Below are 20,629 nucleotides of genomic sequence, written 5' to 3'. Positions count from 1 at the left end.
GCTTGACTGGCCAAGTCCCTTGAGGTAGTTTTCACTGCAGAGTTGGTTTGTGGGTCAGGGTATCAGCTGGCCTGTGTGTGCTTCATAGACTCTGTGACACATTTTTGAGACTTCTGCTTATAAAACTGGTGATTGATATGTCTGCTCTCATCTAGTGCAGTGCTTTGCAGCATCACTATGTTAAATCCATAGTTCATCACTGCTGTAAGTCACTAGAATGTGAAGAAAACACCATGGCAGGGTATTTCTGCCTGAACCTACAGGAGCTTTGTTGTCTTTCATTTGCTCCCAGACAAGAGGGATGTGAGGATGGATATGGTACAGTGTGTTCTCTCCAAGGCTGTGGTGTGTGTCAGGACTGCTGTGCCTGGCACCAGGAATCTTCTGCAGTCCCTCCCCTGCTGGAGTGCAGCATTTTCAGTTAGAGTTTGAGCACTTGTGTTTAAAACCTTGTTTTGGCAAGCCACTGATGGCACTGTGGAGACCTTCTGTGGATCTGCAGTTGAAATAAACCATTTAGGCAGTGGTGTCCTGCCCCTTTCCCTCACACATGACCTCCTCATATTCCTTGTGTAGCTCCTCTCACTCCCATCTCTGACCTAAGGTACCCCAATTCCTGAGGACAGGAAGCCAAGGCAGACAACTGAAATAACTTTCCAGTGTCATGCAGGCAATTTGTGTGGAATAAGGAGCTGAACTTTTTCTGCTGGAGCTGTGAAATTTGCCTTCCTGCCTCAGAGATCATCATGATGGTGGGAGCCACAGTGGAGTACAGCAGTAGTGCATCATTCAGCAGAGGTGTTACCTCAGCAGAAAGGACTTGGTACTTCCACTTGTTTGATACAGGCTTGTTCTTTCATTAAACCCCCTGTGATGCTGTGAAATAAATTCACTCTGTGTGCACACTGGGGCTCATGAGAGCACTGTAGAGCATTCAGCCTAAAGAAGTCAGGAGGAGGCTGAGCTGCACAGCTCAGATGCCCCTTTGAGATGTCCATCCATGCTGAGTTCCTGGGTGGATGATGCCACTTCCATTGAAGCTGCTTTAGACTTGGCTGCAGAGGGGACCAGGGCCTGGCACCTCCTGTACAGAAAAACCAGAAAAGAGGGAAGGAGGAAAACTCAGCAGAGTAAAGATCAATGGAGCAAGAAAAGAGGACAAGGCCACAGGAGGAGCAGGCTAGGAAGGAGGATGGGAGGACAAGTGTGAGAGGGAATGGAGGAAAGAGCAAAGTGAGTTGAAGAGGAGGTGAGCAAACAGGAAGGCATAAGCATGAGGTCAAACCCTTCCTCTCTCTCTGAGAAAAGCTGCTACTTAGGTGAGTCACATATTTCTCCCAGACAACTGCTCTTTTAACATATTGGTGATGATGTTGATGCAGTCTGTGGAAAACAGACCAATTTTTCTGTGTTCTATTTTAACCTGTCATAGGTGCTGAGGTGGTGTGGAGGCCATACCTCATGGATAACTTTGTGCAGCAGGAGTGTATTGTGGAGGGCATTTACAAGAAAATCAAATAGGAATGTTCAGTACAAACCTCTTGCATCCAGTGAGTCAGGTGCTTCAAAAAAGTCATGTCTTTTCATATCATTTGCCAGCTTGTGTGAAATAGGAATGATATGATTTGCAGAGCCCAGACAGAAACATTGATGTTTTTACACTGGGAAGAGGTGAGGGTGTAGTAAAGAGATATTTAATTCTGTGATTCATTTATGGTGTATCAGCATTTGGACCACAGGTGTTACATCACAGGTCCATGAAGCAAATGAGCCAGATCTTGGGGAATGAGCTGGATCACTTGTCCTTCAGCAGGAGAATCCTGGAATGGAAAAATGCTGCTTTTGGTGGAGCATTTTTGTATAATCCCTTATTTCACTCCTAGATTTGACTGCTGCTTTGAACTGAATTTGATAGTCCTTAAGTGTAATTTTTGCTGCAATAGCTTGCAAATGATGAGGGAGAAGAAGCCAGTTTTGTTATCTACACACAGATGACATCTTCTAACTGGCAACATCTGTCCTGAAAATTAAACAACATTATCTTAATGATAGAAGAAGGGGAAAGCCTTTGCATTTGTATTTTATATATTGCTGCCATCTTTACTGAATGCTAAATGAAAATATTTCATTGGTGAACATTGTGTAATGGTGTGCAGCACAGACAAAAGGTGACAGTTATTTAATGAGGATAAATGCAGCAACACAGAGAAAGGATTAGAAGCATTCCAAATAGACTGTAAGGACAAAGAGCAGAGCATCTTTATCTCAAAGGAGGCTGTAAGGTGGAATAGGAAGTATGCAAATAGAGGCTTTGTGGAGCTACAGCCTGAGCAAAGATAAACTTAAACTGGGGGGACTGATGGTACATAATGAGTCCAGCCTTGGATGAGACCCCTAGATGAACTATGGAGCTGGCAAACATGATATTAAAACACTGCAGGAAAGTGAAGACAGCTTCCCTCAGCATTTGTCCCATCATTCTTTATCAGGGTCAGTAAAACTGGGCTGAAGTGACATTTGTCAGTAGTCAGAAGTGCAGGAGCTGGATGACCACAGGGAATGTTACTTTCAAAAGGTTGTAAAGAGGGAGGGAAATGAGAAGCAAATGCAGGTTGACTGACTTTTGAGTCTGCCTGCTTAAGTAAGATACTTCACACTCTGGGAATACTGGTGGTGATTTAAAAAGAAAAAAAAATCTGGATTACTAATAAAGCCTGCATTTTATGATCATATGTCTTAGTTAATTGAGAGCTCAAAGCTTTTCCAAAGACATTTATGGGATTCTGTTGCTGGGCAGATTCTGTCTTTGCTGAAACAGAGCTGCTGTTTCAGCCTTTTAGTTGGAAGAGGAGTCACCACATGAGCTGCTGGTTTTCATAGAACCTGTAGGAAAAAAATTGATTATCTAAAAAAGCCTCTCCTCTGATTTGACTGATCTTGAAATGGACTCAAACCATGTTGGAGAGCAGACACACATACACACACGTTGGAGAGCAGACACACATGGTGTGTACTCTGTGATTTACTTCTGCAGGAACCCGCAAAGTCAAATAGGAGTTCATTTCTAGAGATGAAAACTCAGTGAAAAAAAGGAACTGAAAATAGAAATCATACTGGTTTAGAGATAGCCTAAGACTACTTCATGAATAGCTTGCTTTGGCAGCAGTCACATTGACTGAAAGAAAAACAAAATAAAGTAGCACCTTGTAGACCTTCCCTGACAGGGGTTGACAGGCATTGTGTTAACCTAGGTCTGTTTCTCAAGTTGGATGGATGTTAATTGATTTGTTTTCCACTTTTAAAGCACTATTTTGAGCACACCTGATTGTTAAAAGTTTTAATTGAAAAGCTGTTCAGAAAATAAGTGCTTGTTAACATTTTTGCCTCCAGCCAACAAGAAGAAAGAGAAGGAACGTCCTGAGATCTCTCTTCCCTCAGACTTTGAACACACCATTCATGTGGGATTTGATGCTGTCACTGGAGAATTCACAGTGAGTAACTGCTCTATTTCATGCTTACCAGAACTTCTAGTTTCTTGATGGTAAAATAACCTCCTATTGCCAGAAACATCAGATCACAGCAGCCAGACTGTGAAGAAAGAGACTTTAATTTGTTGGGCTTAGGATTTGGAGTGTTTAACTTGTGATTCAGGCTGCCTTTTTTTTTTTTTTTTTCTCCAAGAATTGTCAGCAGAGTGTCTGTGGGAAATGAAAATTAGGAAGAATGTAGGTGTATGCTTTTACCAGTCCCCCAAGCTGCTACAAGGGTTGGTTATTCAGTGTCTTTGGGAAAATATCAAAAGCCCCCCCTACATGCATAGTAGACAACCAGCCTCAAGTGCAAAGTCCAGCTCTCTGCAGGTAACCCTTGGAAACGCTCAGAAAGCTGCAGCACTGTGGAAGTCCATTCATTTTAATTTAGTATCCTTCAAAATATGTTTATACACTAGGTGATCAGTGTTTCTAGCCTTTATGTATTAATAAAATAGCTGTCAGCTTTTACTTCTCGAATATCACAAAATGTTGGGAAAAACGAATCTGATAGAAGCTCTTTGAAGTGTGCAGGGGGCTTCAGAGCATTTTTTCTCTGATTACTAGTAGGGTACTGAAACCATTGTTCCTTGAAGCTGAGATGGCAGTGAGCTTACCTTTTGTTAAGCTGTGGAGGTGAGAGGGAGTATCAGCAACTCTGCTGCCACCAGCAGTGCCCCATGAGCTGAGTGGTCAGACTGAGTAATCACCATTGTGGACTCTGCTAGTGCTGACTGGCTGCATACACCAAGTAGGATGGGACAAATCATTTGCCTGGACAAAGGATGGCTAATTTTCAGAATTTGAGCCTTAAATGTGATTTATTCTTAATTTTCTACTTTGATTGCTACTTTTGTTTCACAAAGACATTTCAGAAAGCTGGAAACTTTCTGTGTCCTACAGTAGCAATTGCAACAACAGGAATAACAGTAGAAGAAAAAAAGACACATTTAATTACAGCATGTCTTCAAAGGAGTAGTGAAATTGAATTATCCTTAGTAATTAGGAAATACAGCTACATTTAAAATAAGTGGACTAGTTAATTAGGATTTTTCAAATAGATGTCATAAAATCTTCAAATTTTATTCTGTGCCAAACCCTAGGGCTTGACTAAATGCGTGTTTAAGAAGCCTAGATGTGGTCATTTTTGATCAGAAGCTTTGCATAAAGCTTTTAAAATTGTGTTTTCCCTGCTGTCTATCCTGATTTTTCCTTTTTTTCTTTCTTTCCCTGTAGCCACTTTATTGTTCAGATTAATCTTCAATGCCATTCTCCTTATCCTCATATCATGTTACTTTATGCTTTTGTTTCTTTATGCTTTATATTATGTTACTTTATGCTTTTGTTTCTCCCCTTTTTGTGCTCACATCACTTCTTGTCTGTCTTCACCTTCCCACTTTCCTTTTTCTTCCCACTGGACATTCAGCTGTTCTTATTCTATATCTGTTCTTCCTTTCAGCCTTCTGCCTTTATTTCTGTCCTGTGTTTGAGACTTTTTCCTTCTGACTCCAGGCAAACACAATGGGTCACACTCATTTTCTCTCACAATCTGACAGGTGGTCAGGGTCCTGGTTAGTTCATGTCCCTGCCAGCTGGAGCAGAAAGGAGAGACATCAGGCTTAACACACTTCAGTTTTAAGCACAGGCACTCACTATCTGTGTTTCAGGATCAAGGTTTGGATAATTTTGAATGTCGTTATTATCTACCAGTGTTTCAAAACAGTCTCTAGCATCAGAGACCTTTTGGGTTTTCTCGCTGTCAGATGCCACCAACACAAAGCAAATGAAATCTACATGGCTAAATAGGTCCAGCTTTGTTGCTGTAGCACAGTTTCTTTATAAATACCTTCTTCCTTTTCCAACAGTGGATGCGAGATGTCTGCTGGTTTGCAGTTACACATGTTCCTGAAGTGTGGAAGTGCAGTGCTGCAGTCTGAGAAAGCTGCAACCAATTCAAAACTAACCAAAGGGACAGGAGACTTCCCATGCACAGCTTGCCAGCACAAGGCTTAATACTGTAGTCCTCAGTGGAGTCCAGCATCAGTCAAAGGAAGGGAATTTTTGCACCATTAGGAACTAGACATTGGTCCCAACTAATCCCAGATGCAGGCATTGCATTACACAGTACATTAGGCATGTTTGGTTTGTCCCAACCTGGATGGAACCTGTGTATCAGCTGGGTAGTCTTGTGGTTAGTACATCCTGCAAAGGGACTGCCACTAGCCCATTCCATGTTCTGATATTCCCACTGTCTGCCTCTTTCAAAAGTTTGGAAGTGCCATGGGAGCATCCAGTCAATGTGCAAACGTACAGGGTTTTTTTGTTTTGAATTACTGCAGCTGTCATTCCAGTAGTGCCTGCTCTCTGGTTATATGCAATGCATTGGGCCATTTTCTGACACCAAACCATTGTCCCAGCTGCATCCCCTGGTTGCTGTTAGATGCATCCTAATGCCCAGTTGCATGGACTCCTGAGTTCTGGCTTTCAGGCTTCTGCACCAACCTGTGTTGTCCATCATGAAAATATATTACATCTCCATTTCACTGTGCTTGGAGCAACCACATTTGCTAAGAAATAGGGCTTTTAAAGCAGAGAATAAAATTGTTTGGAACTGTTGGGTGGAAGCATGTTGCTAGAGCTCTATGTTCCTTTATTTTCTTGAAAAAGGATTTGCATTTTCTGAATGAAGGGCAGTGTGGTTAGCAGGCCTTTGAGGTATGTTTTTTTGTAAGGCATGCATGTTTGAAACTATTTTCTCATCCCCAGCCTAGAAGAAAATGTGGTTACCCACCAAACTTTTAAAGTTTCTAGATTATGACATTTGTAAGTGGGAAAAGTTGTGGCTGTAGATCCAAAGAAGTTGCACGTTCCTAATCTAATCAAGCATTTCTTTGCAATTGTCCTGATTTTCAGTCTGACACACACAGAATGTTTGTGTTGTGGCAATTCACAGCCTCCCAGATTTCACAATCTGACTTTGACCATCTGCTGTCTTCACTGGTCAAGTGGTGATCTCAGGGCTGGAGAACGCCCAAGCCTGGAAAAAACTTTTATAGAGCCATTCAAAAATGGTAATCTGGCTTCAAAACTAGTCAAACAGCAAAAGCCCAGATCCTTCTCTTTTTTTTTTTTTTTTTTTTTTTTTTTTTGTTTAGTTTTAAATTGACTGGGGAAAGCACATGTAATTTTTCTAGTCAACTGCCATTAATTCTCAGGAATGTATTTTTATGAGGAGAGAAAAACTGTTTAAAAGCAAAAGGAGGGGGAATGATGCTTCCAAACTTTGGAACAGTTGTGATTTTTCTATTTCCCTAAATCTACCTTCCTGTAGCCTGTCTACCACCTGATCTATTTGGTATCCACTTAGTAATTCCCATTTGAGATGGGACTTGCCCATTCTGGCCCATTGGTTTCCTCCTCCCACCACCTTCTGAGTTTTCCCACATTCTGTTTTAACTTTCTTTTCTTTCTTTATTTACGTCCATTACAGCCAGATCTCTATGGCTCACAGATGTGCCCAGGGAAGCTCCCAGAGGTGCGTCACAGGCCCCAAATGCTTCTTTGAGATGTCATAGCACTGCAGCAGCAGGTTGATGTGTGTGCAGTAGATTTGTTGCTTGGCTTTTCCCACTTTTTTTTCATCAATCCTAAACTTTGGAGGCCCATGTCACACATTGTTTTGTGGGCAATTTCTGAGAAGAAGCTGTATGGAAGTAGATTGGGGTGGCATGTTTTTCCTTCAGTGAGCCCTGCAATTCGCTGGTCAATGTCAGCTGTGCAGTAAAGGAGGAAATGACATGCTGGAATTGTCCTGGATAACTGAAGCAAGTTCTCATCAATAGAATTTCAGTGTAGAGCTGGGGCTTTTAGTAATTGGATAGATTTTCAAATTCCACCTCACCCATAAAATGTCCAAGAATTCATCCAAAGCTTTGGATGAACTCTCAGCCTGTTTTATGAATCCCTGGTTTCTGTATGTTTGCAGTAGAGAATCTAGAGACATCTTTTGCAGCTGTGGTATACCTCAGTGTCATGATTTTGAGAGCTGAAAGGCAGATTCTTTACCCTGCAGTGTTCCCTGGTGTACTGAAAATTAGTTGGATCAGGGTGGGGTTTCCCTTTGAATCAGACAGCAGTGATCATTTCAGCAAAATGTGTTTGCACTCCTAAGCATGAAAAGTCCAGTGTAAAGCTCCTAAAAAACACTGTGTTGTGCACCAATATAGAATAGTCTTGTTATGTCTGCCCTGAATCACCAGACAAACAAGCTTAAGCCTTAAATCACTATTCCATGGAAGAGCAGAGTTGATTTCCAGAGAAGTTTCATCCCCTTTTTTTCCTTTCACAGTCATTACTTTATTTTTATAAAGTTGGGTCCTGGTTTTAGCTAGATTTTTGATAGAGAAGAAATGATTGCATCTTATTTTAATTGTAAGGTGTCAATCAAAATTTCTGCAAGTAATCTTACAGCAAGCATGGGATCTTGATAAAGATCTGTGAGGCTGCAGATTTTAAATACTCTAAACCCACTTTGTTTCCACTCAATGTCTACAGGGCATTCCAGAGCAGTGGGCCAGGCTACTACAGACCTCCAACATAACAAAACTGGAGCAGAAGAAGAACCCACAGGCTGTTCTAGATGTTCTCAAATTTTATGATTCAAAAGAAACAGTTAACAACCAGAAATACATGAGCTTTACATCAGGAGGTAAGTTGATGTCTCCCAGCAGGGGAGGTCAGGCTCCAGAATGAGTCAGAGCAAAATCCAACATTCAAGTTGTCAGGAGGCAACCTGAACCAATTCTTCATTGTGGAATAATCTGGAAATTAATTCCATTTCTCCTTTTCTTCCCCCCAAACATTATTAAAATGGTGACCTTGCTTTGTTGCAGGGTTTTAGAACTAACCAAGATTTTGTAAAAAAAATGCCATTAAGATAGTATTAGCTTGGTAGAGTGCCTGTTGACAGCTTCAGCTAGAAATAGGGTGTCAGTAGCCAACAGGGTGCAGACAGCATTTGGAGTGTCACCTGCTGGAGTTCCCTTTCCTCCACAGGATGGTCTGTGGCACTGGAGTCTGTCATTTCCTCAATTTGAAGGTTCAACCGAGACAACTTCCAAAATGCAGAAACTTCTCAGAAGTCTTTCTGAAAACTGTGCACTTATCTCCAGGATTGAGAGAAGCATCTTTTTTACCCAAATTTCATAATTAAAGTGTTTGGCTGATTTGATGCTTACTGTGTGCTAAAATAGCAATTCCTTTTGTGATGAAATACAGACTTCATAACAGTTCATGTGTGCTCCTGAACCCAGGAGCTGTTCTCATGCTTTGTCAGAATAGAGCTGCTGTGGCTAAGGGGAGTTTTGAGGAAGCTTTTCTGTGGAAATGTTGTCAGCAAGCTAATGAGAATGAATGCATGCAGTTAATTAAAAAAAAAAAAAAAAAGACCACAGGAAGAAAAGGAGAAAAAAAGGAGAGAACGCTGCTTTAGCTCTTGGGTGGAACAGAAGCATTGACAGTTAAAGAACAATTTGCTTTTTCTTGACCAAATTTCTATTTACTTTATTTACTAGCAAACAGGCCAGAAATAGACAGTCTGGAATTTTGTTCTGTTCCCCTCCTTGGTGTTGCTCCTGAAGGAATAGTGTGGAAGAAGAGCAATCTCTATTTGGGTTGACTTGTTCTGTGGGATTCCCCAAAACAGGCAGGGTTTTTTCTTAGCAGCATCTGGTTCATTCTCCTTTGCTCATTGCAGATAAAAGCGCCCATGGATACATAGAAGCCCATCCCTCGGTGAGTGGGAAAGTAACCTTTGATATTCTTCATTTTTAAGAGTTGTGGAGCAAGCCATGAACTTTCCCTGGCTGATTTATGATTTTCTGTTTGAGTTCTTTTTAAAAAGGTGAAAGTCTGGTTTAGCAGACAGAAGATTGCTGGTTTTAGCCATGGTGTATATCATTCACAACAATATGCAGCACCACCTAATGAGCCAATTTTAATTTAGTTTTAAAAATCTAGAATGCCATTTCTATCGAGTTTCATGATTTCTCTCTAGTACAGCTGGATATATAACTGAATATAAATAAGGTTATAATTGATATGTAACTCACTGGAACCATTGAAGGAAAGTTTTAAATAACCATCCACTCTAATTAATGCTGGATTGCAATAGCAATCCCAGAGATGTAGGAGTGACATACACATTAATACTGACCAAATTTATTAGGGTTGTTGTTAGTGAATTAAATAGCAAGTGACTGAATGGGGATTTGGCTTTTATTTTAAAGTGTTAAGCAGCTTCATGTGAGGTTTGTGATTATTATACACAGCCAACTGTGTATAATGAAATGAAAATCATCTTTGAATATTCACACTTCAGGTTTTCAGTCAATGCCACTTCCCTTATCTTTAATAGAACACACTTCTCAGAGGAAGTGTGGTGTTCACCAGAGCAGAGGAACCCTTCCCAGTAGCTTTTCCAGTGGATATGGACACCTTGGCAGATGCTGTAGTATTTTTGTCTAGCAGACAGAGGCAGTAGTGAGACAGTCAGCATGACAGCTTTCCAAAATTACCAACTCAGCTCTCCCTGTTTGCTGTGGGCTTCCCTTACTGCTATTTCTACTGGACCAAAGGGATGGCATTTTAAAGAGAGTTGCAGTCAGATGTGAATATGTTGAATGGTGCCTTTGATTTGCATCAGTTCTCCTAGTGGTCTGTTGTAGCCAGCTTTAAAGCAGTTGGTAAAAACTTCAGAAGGTGCCTTTTCATTTTTTTGTTTCACCAGCAAATTTAGGATGAGATGATATAACCCCCTGCCTCTGAGCAGCAGGTGGGACTGGTGGAGTTCAGTTCACCTATTCCTTTAAGTGTTGTGCTGGGTTTAACTTAAACTTTAGGCCCATACGAGCAAGTGCATGTCTAGATTGGCCTCTGATGTCTGGGAAGACTGAGGGTGTAGGTAGCTGTCAGAGCTTCAAAGTGCCAGGATAGAGACTGTCACTCACTGTACTGTCTGTCCACAGAGCACAAAAACAGCATCAGAACCTCCTCTGGCTCCCTCTGTGTCTGAAGAAGAGGATGAAGATGATGAAGAGGAGGAAGATGACAATGAACCTCCGCCCGTTATCGCCCCACGGCCTGAACACACCAAATCAGTAAGTGCCAGCTTTGTTAGGTCTGTGTTTGGTGCAGTGCAGAGCTGCAAGTTTGTGATCAGACAGGACTGAAGGGGCTGAAGGTGCTTGGGTGGAAGTCCTGCCATGACACAGAGCTTCACTCCAGCCCCTGACACTGGGAAATTCAGGTTTGAACTTTCACATTCTTGTGTCAGTTTCCTGGGATTCTGGTGAGGGCCATGGCTTTCTTTTTATATCAGGTAAGAGGTACTTTAATGTCCTTTAATGCTACAGGTGTGAAAAAGAGCCACTTTGTCCAGCTGCGCAGGCTCCCTGTCAGCAGTGATAGCAACCCAGAGATGCAGATACATATCCTGGCAAGTACATAGGACATACTGGCCTCTGGAGGTACCTGCCCCTCTCCATGGACTATATCAGCAAGTCCATGAAAATTGAACGTGAAACTGGCCATGAACTTGTAACTTTTCATTTTTGCTTGTTCAGTTTGAGAAGTGGACAGCAAAACCAGTTTTAGAGTCCTGGATGTGGCTGACACGATCTTCCTAAGGGCTTGTACTTGGAATATGATCTCAGGGGGATCTCTGCCAGCCATCTTTCTGACACAAAATAATTTCTTGTCACAGATCTACACCCGCTCTGTTATTGAACCTGCCGCTGCACCAGCACCAGCTAAAGAAGCCACCACTCCCCAGCCTGAAAACTCCAACACAAACACCCTGTACAGAAACACAGACCGGCAGAGAAAAAAGTCCAAGATGACAGATGAGGAGATCCTAGAGAAACTGAGTATGTATTGGGTATTTTGAGTGTGCCAGAGCAGTGTATTTGCTGTATGTGTCAGCATTTAGCTGTACCAAATGTTTCTTGCAGTTTAGTGTCACAGAGTCATTTACAGCTCCCTACAGAAACTGTTGTGCTTTGAGGCAGCAAGAGAACACTTGGAGTGTTCCTGCTGCCTCTGAGGGCAGCTGGGACTGGGTTGGGTTTGCCTGAGCTTCCTTCTGTGGTTAAGGCAAAAGCTGAGATTGTTTGTGGTTGAGCAAAAGGCTGTGACCTAGTGAATGACACAGGGAACTCCTGTGTACTAATGGCCAAATGAAACAGAATGTTTGGGTTCCTGAATTCTCTCTAGACTCCTAACTTCTCATGGTTCATCAGAGTCAAAATACTTTGCAAAAATCTGTTGGGTTTTTGGGTTTTTGTTTGTGGGAGGTTTTATACTGGTGTGGGATTTTTTACCAGTAGACAACTGCAGCACTAAGCTGGTCTCTTCAGCCTCAGTGAGCTCTCCTTGGGACAGTTACACATTTTTCAGGTATTCTCTTGCTGTCCTTTTTGTAATTGTTATTGCTCCTCCTACTTCTGCAGTTTATTTTTAAGAATTTTACAGTTTTGTCAGTGAGATCTCCTTTGGAAGAAGCATCTGCTATATGTTCCTCAGACAACAAGGCACTTTCTCATAGCTAATTCCCAGCACGTTAATACTTTTAGAATCCTGACTGTTGGCTCCAACCCCTGTGCAGATCATTCTCTATTGAAGCACATCAAGCCCTTCCTGATTCTGCAGTGCAACCAATTGAATTTGCTTCTTGCATGTGATAGCTGCCAGTGCAGTGTTCTCAGATTAAATGGTTGGGTTCAGAGCAGAGCCAGGTTATTCTGTGTCTACCATTAATTGTTAGTAAAAAAAAAAAGCAGATTGATCTACACCTCCTTCTGTCATATCACAGAGCCAATAATGTGTCTTTAATGGAGCCAAATGCTTGTAATAGAGTGCTGTGTGGCTGTGGCCTTTTCTCAGTGGTTGCCATTGCTCAACCTTCTTGTCATCCTTGCCCTGCCACTGATGGCTGCTGTGAATGCACAGGCTGGAGCCTTCCTTAGCTGTGAGATTTCAGCTGCTTGCAGAATTTCCTGCATCCTTACCAGGCTGACATGAATCTCAGTGACATTAGGGAGTATCCAAGGGATAAATTCAATAGCTTTAGCTGAGGGCACAGTGAAATAAATTCCAGAGCAGGTGGTTACCTGCAGGTATGTCAGCTTATAGAGAGAGGAATTCTGCTTCTTCAGCTGATGCTAAATGTTTGAGGCAGGCTGCTCCCCCTGAGATCTACAGGTACCCTGCATCCATGAGCTCAGGTGTGTCTATCATTTATTCAAGCTGCTATATATGCAAGATTGGCACTGAGCCCTGGAGTTTTGGGGAGTTACATCTTTGAAATGTTACATGCTTTCATGCTTTTTCTTTCTTACCAATTTGCTACCAAGTGAGCAAGGTCTGAATGTCTGCCTTGGGCAAATTGTGATGTGGGCAATGAAAATATTTTTGTGCTTTCATGAAGCTATCTGAAAACAGGCATGATGCTTTTTTATTGAGTCTTGAACTAATTATATTTAAGCAATGTGGTACTTGTTCTATTTTAACTTGCATGACTGCTCCACCTTGCCTACTTCCCTCACAACTCTTTCTATGCTACTTTTAGGAAGATGTCCCCTGCTCTCTTTTATCTAAAATTGCTTTCATAATTCTTTTCTGCTTGAAATAGCTTGAGTTCTTTTAGAGCTTTTAGAGTTTTATTAGTGAGTAAAGACTGTAATATTGAGATAAGATCAAATAAAATTCTGTCTGTAATGAAATCATGACTATGTTCCACTGATAACTATAAAACAGAACTGGCCCAATTCAGCTTTGTTATCCACTTAATTTAGGACTTGATAAAGTAAAGTGCTTAAAGACATCAAAATAGCTGATAGGTTTATCTTTTGTCCAGAGTAGGGAGTGCTTGTCTGAGCAGAAGTTGTGTACCTGTCACTTTGTTAATTTTAATGCTGTAATGTTTGATGTACATTGGCTTAAGTACAGGGAACCAGCCACAAACAACTGCCCTGGAAAAGCAGCTACTCAAGTCTTGAGGAAAAACTCTGGAAATCTGAACTTCAAAATTAGTGGCAAATTTGGAAAATAATTTTTTAAAATCTTTCTTCTTCAGTCGTTCTCTGTATTCTTTCCTGAAGTAAATGAACCTCCATGAACTTGTGGTATCTGTTGTAGTAGATACACCATTCCATTAACTTGCTGAAAATAGCACCCAGCCAGGCACTGGCAGCTCAGAGTTTTTCCTGTTGTCCAGCCCAGCACAGAATTAGAGAAGTGTTTGATTTACTGCTGCAGAGCTCATGGGGTTGTGAGCCACAGGGTGTGAGTCAGTCCCATGTGGGACAGTCTGGCCCCATCACCCATTGTGGACTTCATGCCACTGACAGCTGAAGTTAAACCTTGCCCTGCTTGACACCTTCTTGCACATTTGGAGATGCCAGGAATCTGATGGGAAGGAAAAAAAGCAGTAATTAGGATATTTTGTCTGTGTCTAATGAAAGAGCCAAAATCTGATAGACTCAAACAAATGGAAAGGCTTAATTCAATAAACAGTACTGGTTTTTCTGGTCTGGTAGTTTCCTTGATAGAATGCAAACAGTGAAGCCTGAGGTGGTGGCTCAATGCAAATGTCTTCTAAGCACTTACCTTGGAATGTACATCACAGAAATAGTTTAAGAAGATGAGTTCAGAAAGAAAGACTTCAGTGATCTGCAGCTTATTTCCTTTGACTGATCTGGCTGTGTATCCCTGTATTACAAATCCAAACACATATTTGTTTACCTGTGCATCCAAAACAAAACTTGATGATGCACCATTCCCTCTTAGTAGTCACAAACTCCTCTTCCCCCTGTCCAGGCCATTTGTATGAAGCAGAGAGGTCTTCAGCATCCAAATGGGCATCTGACTGGATGCCTGGCCAGGAATCTGCCTGCCAGCACAGTGAGAAGACAGGGCATCAGCACCATCTGGTACACTCCCTGCTAAGGCAATTTTGCAGCCCTTGGCAAGAGTGTTAATGGGAGCTGCAGGAGAAGAGGTTTCCTTTGCCCCACATGCTCACTCCCCTTGCCCAGTACTCTGGGAATGCCAGCCAGGGCTGATGGCAGGGTGAGCCTGCCTGCTGCCTGGGATGCCCACATGGTCTCAAGTGCCCTGAAGTGGTCTGCCCTGCTGTGCCAGCCTGCAAGAGTCAGGTGGATTGGTGTGTCGGGAACCCAAGCTGGGAAACCTTCAGAATCTGGTTAACTTTTCATAGTTTCATCTCACTGAAACACATGGCATAAAGAAATGCTCATTCTGCTTCTCTAGAGCAGGTCTTCACTACAGAATAACTCTTCAGTAGAGAAGAACATGACTAGAGGACTCTGGGGCTCCCTTCTAGCTGCCTAAAATGAGGGATAGGAGATGAGAAGGTATAAACCTCCTGCTCATGCTGTGGAGCTTGACCATCCCACTGCTGCAGTATGGAGCTTCTGGGAGGCAGCAGGCCCTTGTTTGATCTGTCTTCTGCATCATACCAGCTGGGCTCAGGATCAGCATCCCTTTGGACAGCTGTCTGTGTCACACCAGCACCCAGGAGCACTGCTGTCCTTGTTACCCACCCTGCTGGTTTCAGGAGAACATGAACAGTGTGTGTGTGTGTTGGTGAGAGGGTGAGTCCAGTGTGAGTGACGGGGCTGTGTCACACTGAAAACCAGCAGTGTGGTTCTTGAAATTGTGCAGAGCAGGGATGTCTTCAGAACTTAGCCTGGAAACCAGTGATGGGGGCCCTGGTTCTGAAACCCCATCATTCTTGATGGCAAAATTAGATGCTGTTCACTGCAAACATGAAGGCATTCTTTTGGCAAACTGCTGAAAGGTTGAGATGGTCTCCTCCTCTCCTGGAAACACTCTTTCTGTTCCAAAAATGGTAACTGCTCATAAAAAAGTGAATAGAAGGTACATTTAATCTTCAGAAGTAGTAAACCTTTTGTTGAATCACAGCGTGTTTATTCCCAAGAAAATACAGGCAGAGTTGTTATAGCTCTCCTTAATGTTTGTAGCGAACAAACGCTTGCATTGGTGCCTCTTGTTTTCTGATCTGTGTCTGTTCTGGATGTTTCTCCTTGTGTTCAGTTTCTTGTCAGGGTAACCCTAAAGGACTGTAGCAAATCAGTGTTTATGGAGGCCATCTGTTTAGGGAGCTGCCTCTGTTGCTGTTGTTGTTACCCAACTGACCACAAATGGCTCAAAGGCCCAGACAGTGGGGCTGCATTTCAGATCTGCTGGAAGGTGGAATCTCTGGTTTGAAGTGAGAATCTTGCATTTTGTTTCTTTCAGGGAGCATTGTGAGTGTGGGAGATCCTAAGAAGAAATACACTCGATTTGAAAAAATTGGCCAAGGGTAAGTCATATCCCAGTTACTTGTGCAAAACCATGGGCCTGGTATTTTGCTGGTGGAGCATCAAGCATGAAGATAGGCAAGCTCCAAACATGTTCAGATGTGATCAGCTTTAGATCCTCCTGTCTCTCAGTACAGATCAGAATTTATAACTGTGGTCAAAAGTAATTGAAAGACAACTTGATGCTGACAGAATCTCATCTGCAGCAAGGAGAAAGGCCTGAAGGATCTGTTGTCCCTCAAGTGTGTAGCTCTTGTCTGCTTATTTTCTTAGGAGAAATCATTTTTGTATGTCTCAAAATAATATGACCATGCTGAAGAAAGGAGAAAAAACATTATTACCTAAAAGGGAAACATACCACCTGATAGTTGTCAGCTCTCAGTAATGTTTATTTCAAATATTTGCTTTAAACAATATTCAGTGGTCAGGCTTATAACCACATAGTTTAGAAACTGAAACCAGAGATTAAATAATAAGCTTTTTTTTTTTTTTTTCTAGCAGGGGCTGAAAACCCAAAAATTCAGTAACAGACACAGTGCCAATGCACTTCAGAGGAAGATAAATCATCTACCTTGTGGCAGATCCTTTGTGGATCCTGCAGGTTCTAGGCATTTATTGAAAATAATCACCCAAGCCATTCGCTTTTGAAACCCAGCTTTGCTAACTGTAAATTGGATCAATTTGAAATATTTCCTATGTGAGGAGGCAAGAACAAAAGAACTTACCTCAAAATTAGGTATCTGACTTGCATTTTAACTATGGGCTGCCTGCACCATTGGTGTTTCCTTGGCAGTGTTGTTCCAGGAGGACTGGCACCATCTGTGTAATGCCAGGCCACTGCTGGCAGTGGAGGACAGAAGCTGTTTTCTGGCATCAGGAGATGTTGTTCTGCCTTAACTGTTTGTGAGGTCTGAGCTCAGAGTGGCCTGTTGCTAACCTGGAATAGTTAATGCAATAAGGCTGACACACCCATGCCCTTTCTCTGGCAGGTTTATCTTAGATCTCTGTGATTTGGTAGAGCCCTTGTGGCAAGGTTTTTAAGCTCCATTATTGTATAAAAACCCTTTCTCAAATTCCAACTTGCTTCCTATCCAAAGCTTTAGTTCTTGCTGTCATTTGTAAAATGTCAGTGGAAACTTCAAGCTGTGCCTGTCTCTTAGGAAAGGGGTGTCAGCTGAACAAGTGAGAGCAGAATAAACATGTGTGTGAAGCAGATTATTGCTGTCACTGTGAGAACGTGACCATCACCCTCACGTGGGAGTGAGCTTGCACAAAGGTGCCTTGACAGCTGGTGGAAAGACAAGTGGCTGGTATGTGGCCTACAAGGGTATCTGAATGGATTTCCTACAGCTTTTAGTGCAGCCTGAAGATTGCATAGTGCTAGTTAAAACTCCTCCTTGGGGAGTAGCTTGCTGCCATAACTGACTCATGCCTCTAACACTGCAGGACAACTTACTGTGATAGGAAAAGATCCTAAAGAGAAAGATGATCAGAAAGGTAATCAAACAGGATGATCAGGAGCACCCAGAGTGCTGCAGGGCTGGGGTTTGGGCGTCTGCAGCAGTGCTGGGCTGTGGCACTGCCTCAGCAGGTGATTTGCTCAGTTAAAGCAGGTGCCAGTTCCTGAGCTGCCACCTCTGCAGGGAATTGGGTACAGCTGTGCCAAAGACTAGTGTTGGGGTGTTGGAAGGGAGCAGGTTTTTAGTAGCTGCTAATGAGAGCAAGGCAGGGAGAGGTATGGCTGCTCAGGGAACTCCAGGTAGAGAGCAGCTGCTTATGTGAGGAAGAGCAACTGGCCAGCACATTGCACTGCTTGGCTTCACACAGCTGGGAAGTTACTAAAGACTGTGATGGTTTTACAGCCACTTGGCATTGAACAGTAGTCAGCAGGCCTGTGCTGCAGAACAGGTCAGTGCTGAGTCCCTGTTTTGTCCTCTGTCTCCAGCTGAGGACTGAAAATGTTGCTGACACCAGAGGAAACTTAGTTTTAACTAGCACTTGATAAAGAGGTTGTGTTTGCTCAAGCAGTGTTAGCTCTTGTAGCGAGACAAATTAGTCTGGAGCCATGAGCAGCCTGGTTAGTACTGCCCTGCACACAGTGACACAGATCTAATGGTGAGTGCTGGCACTTGCCTAACTGCAGTAAAGACCAGGTGCTGCAGGACAAATTAAAAGTTACTGGTCAGAAATGAGTGGCTTAGAAGTGAAATTTTGTAATGCAGAATCGTAAAGCCTTTGCATTTAAGTCTCAGCTTTACTTAAATTATCATTATCTAAACTCCTCACAAGTAGGTGGCCTGGAGCATTCCAAAAACATTCTAATTTCAGGAGCTGTTTTGAAATAAAGCCTGATACGACTTTGCTCAGGAGAATCATCACAGTGTTAGCAATTCTGAATAAATGTTGTTGACTTCTTATGAAAACAAATTGGATTAATCTTGTCAATTAGTCATAGGAAAATGCATTTGCCTTTATATCAAAAGTGTGCATAGCATGCCCAATGAGAATATTGCTCTCAATGCAGACATAAGGTCTCTGTTGAATTAAACTGCTTCTGAAATATTTCAGCCTGCAGGTAAACAAACAAGCCAGGGGATCATGTGAGAAGGAGCAGACTCATTTTGGCACTTTCAATCACTGGGACACTTGCAGGATGCACATTCCTGCTTGTGAGAATTCCCTCCCTGGCTCTCCACTGCCTCACTGCTCCTGCAGACATGGGCTTCTTAAGTGATGGCAGTGTAAAACTGTGGTTTAGCTCAGAAGGAAGCTAAGCTTTTCAAGCCCCTAGATGCTCTGAAACCCAAAGGAATTGCCTCTGACTGGGGCTTTTTCAGCTCTTCATGTCATTATGGGGAAGAACATCTTTGAAGGAAAGGCAGATGGCAAACCAAACCCTACCCTGTCTAGTCTGCAGATGAGCACACTATTTATTTCTGGTGGCTCTACAACACAACCTGTGTGTGCCACAGAAGTAAGACATGGACACCATGAAGAGTCCTTCACATGTTGGGTGCACTCAACAGAAGCAGCTGCCTGCAAACCTGTTCTTGAAAAAAACCTGTTCTTGACAAAGAATCTCTCTAAGTATCCTCTGTTCTAAGTCCTCAATTTGTATGTGAAATAATAGATGCCTTAACCTGCTCTAGCTGTGACCTTGCAGGATGGATGGAAAATTGTTTACTTGCATGCTGGAGAAAGCTGTATTTAGATCTTTTCCTCAAATGGCTGTCATATGTTCAGGGTTCTCAGAGTGACTGCGTGACATTGCCTGAGTTTGGCAGATGGATTCAATTTAAAGGTGTGAGAAGGCCCAACTGGATTGTGTGTTACATTTCATGGAAAAAGCACACTCACAGACACACAAAAAAAAAAAAGAGGGGAAAAAAATAAATTAACCACAGCAAAATGGATAGGAATTGAACATATTATTTAACAGTTTTCTTAGCCACTCCCCCCGCCCTTAGGTTTTGAATTAGAATAATGTGGCATGTACACTGGACATTTGCACCAGCCCTTCTTCATGTTGGCAGAGGGCTGGTGGGCTGCCATGCTGTTGGCTGAGGAGTGGGTGAGCCCTTACAAAACACTCTAGGCAGCAGAGCTCTCCTGTCTGGGCTGGCTTTCACTTCCAGGGACTGAAGTGTTTCTCAATGTTTCTCACTTTCTCCTGCTGTTTTGTTTCTAGGGCTTCAGGAACTGTTTATACAGCGATTGACATTGCCACAGGACAAGAGGTGAGTGTCAAAAATCCCAGCAGTTTCTGCAGCTGTTGAGTGCTTTCCCCTCTGCTGTGAGCTGTGGCTGGAGCTTTGGGTGGCCAGTAGAGCTTTCCTGCAAAGGCTGTTCCTCTGAAGCATGGACAAATGTCAACTGGCAAAATCCATCACTGCTGTCTGCAGCTTTTCAGTGAAAGCTCTTTAAGGACAGTGTGGTTTTGTGCCTGAGAAACTGAGCACTTACTGTGGCCATATGCTTTCCAGCAACACTGGATCTGAGGTTTTCATAAATGCCTGAAAAGGTGCCTGTGGATTCCTAGAATCAATAAGGGCCTTGGTACTCTCTGTGCTTGTCTGGATGCTTTACCCACAGCTTTTAAGTCCAGTTTTAAGAGATGAATTTTTTTACTTGCTCTGTCTTCAGAACAAGTTGGTGCTCTCCTCAGTATTGTTGATCCCACCCTGGTACCATGTTACATTATCCCTGAATGTTTTTTTTTATGGAGAGAAATCTGCTAAGAAATCCCAACAAGCTTTTGTGCTAATAAAAAGTAGATAATTGTTATTGCCAGTATAAATGTATTGGTTTAGAAATTGTTCTGTCTCTGTTCCCCATTATTATTCTTGTTATTTTTCTTGTGGAACAACATCCATAATGTATGTCTGTGTTTGCTTTGTTGTGTAATCAAGAATAGCAGGTGATGCAATCAAAAATCATGGAACTGTCCACTGCATGTTCAGTCTGATCTTGTGCAATAGACTACTCAGGTTAATGGTTTTTAATGTCATTTTAGGTGGCCATAAAGCAAATGAATCTCCAACAGCAGCCCAAAAAGGAACTAATTATCAATGAAATCCTGGTCATGAGGGAAAATAAGAATCCCAATATTGTTAACTATTTAGACAGGTAAGTTGTTCTGTATTACCACGTGAATGTTCATTTACACACTGCAGGCCAAAGGTTAAAAAAACCCTTTGA

General features: G+C 42.4%; 1 protein-coding gene across 6 annotated transcripts in view; it reads left to right on the top strand.

Annotated features, from left to right (window-relative positions):
• PAK3 (p21 (RAC1) activated kinase 3) overlaps positions 1-20,629 on the top strand; it is a 174,942-nt gene that overhangs the window by 139,685 nt on the left and 14,628 nt on the right. For all 6 annotated transcript variants that reach the window (XM_063170537.1, XM_063170541.1, XM_063170539.1 and 3 more), the window contains exons 3-10: positions 3,391-3,491; positions 8,085-8,238; positions 9,286-9,323; positions 10,556-10,687; positions 11,293-11,455; positions 15,870-15,933; positions 19,620-19,668; positions 20,445-20,557. In XM_063170537.1, coding sequence (XP_063026607.1) covers positions 3,391-3,491; positions 8,085-8,238; positions 9,286-9,323; positions 10,556-10,687; positions 11,293-11,455; positions 15,870-15,933; positions 19,620-19,668; positions 20,445-20,557 — 814 coding nt within the window. The remainder of the gene's footprint in view (positions 1-3,390; positions 3,492-8,084; positions 8,239-9,285; positions 9,324-10,555; positions 10,688-11,292; positions 11,456-15,869; positions 15,934-19,619; positions 19,669-20,444; positions 20,558-20,629) is intronic.

Source organism: Melospiza melodia, chromosome 16 (genome assembly GCF_035770615.1).
Source record: "Melospiza melodia melodia isolate bMelMel2 chromosome 16, bMelMel2.pri, whole genome shotgun sequence".
Classification (NCBI taxonomy): domain Eukaryota; kingdom Metazoa; phylum Chordata; class Aves; order Passeriformes; family Passerellidae; genus Melospiza; species Melospiza melodia.
Note: the sequence above shows the minus strand (reverse complement) of the source record. Positions and strands in the feature narration are given on the sequence as shown.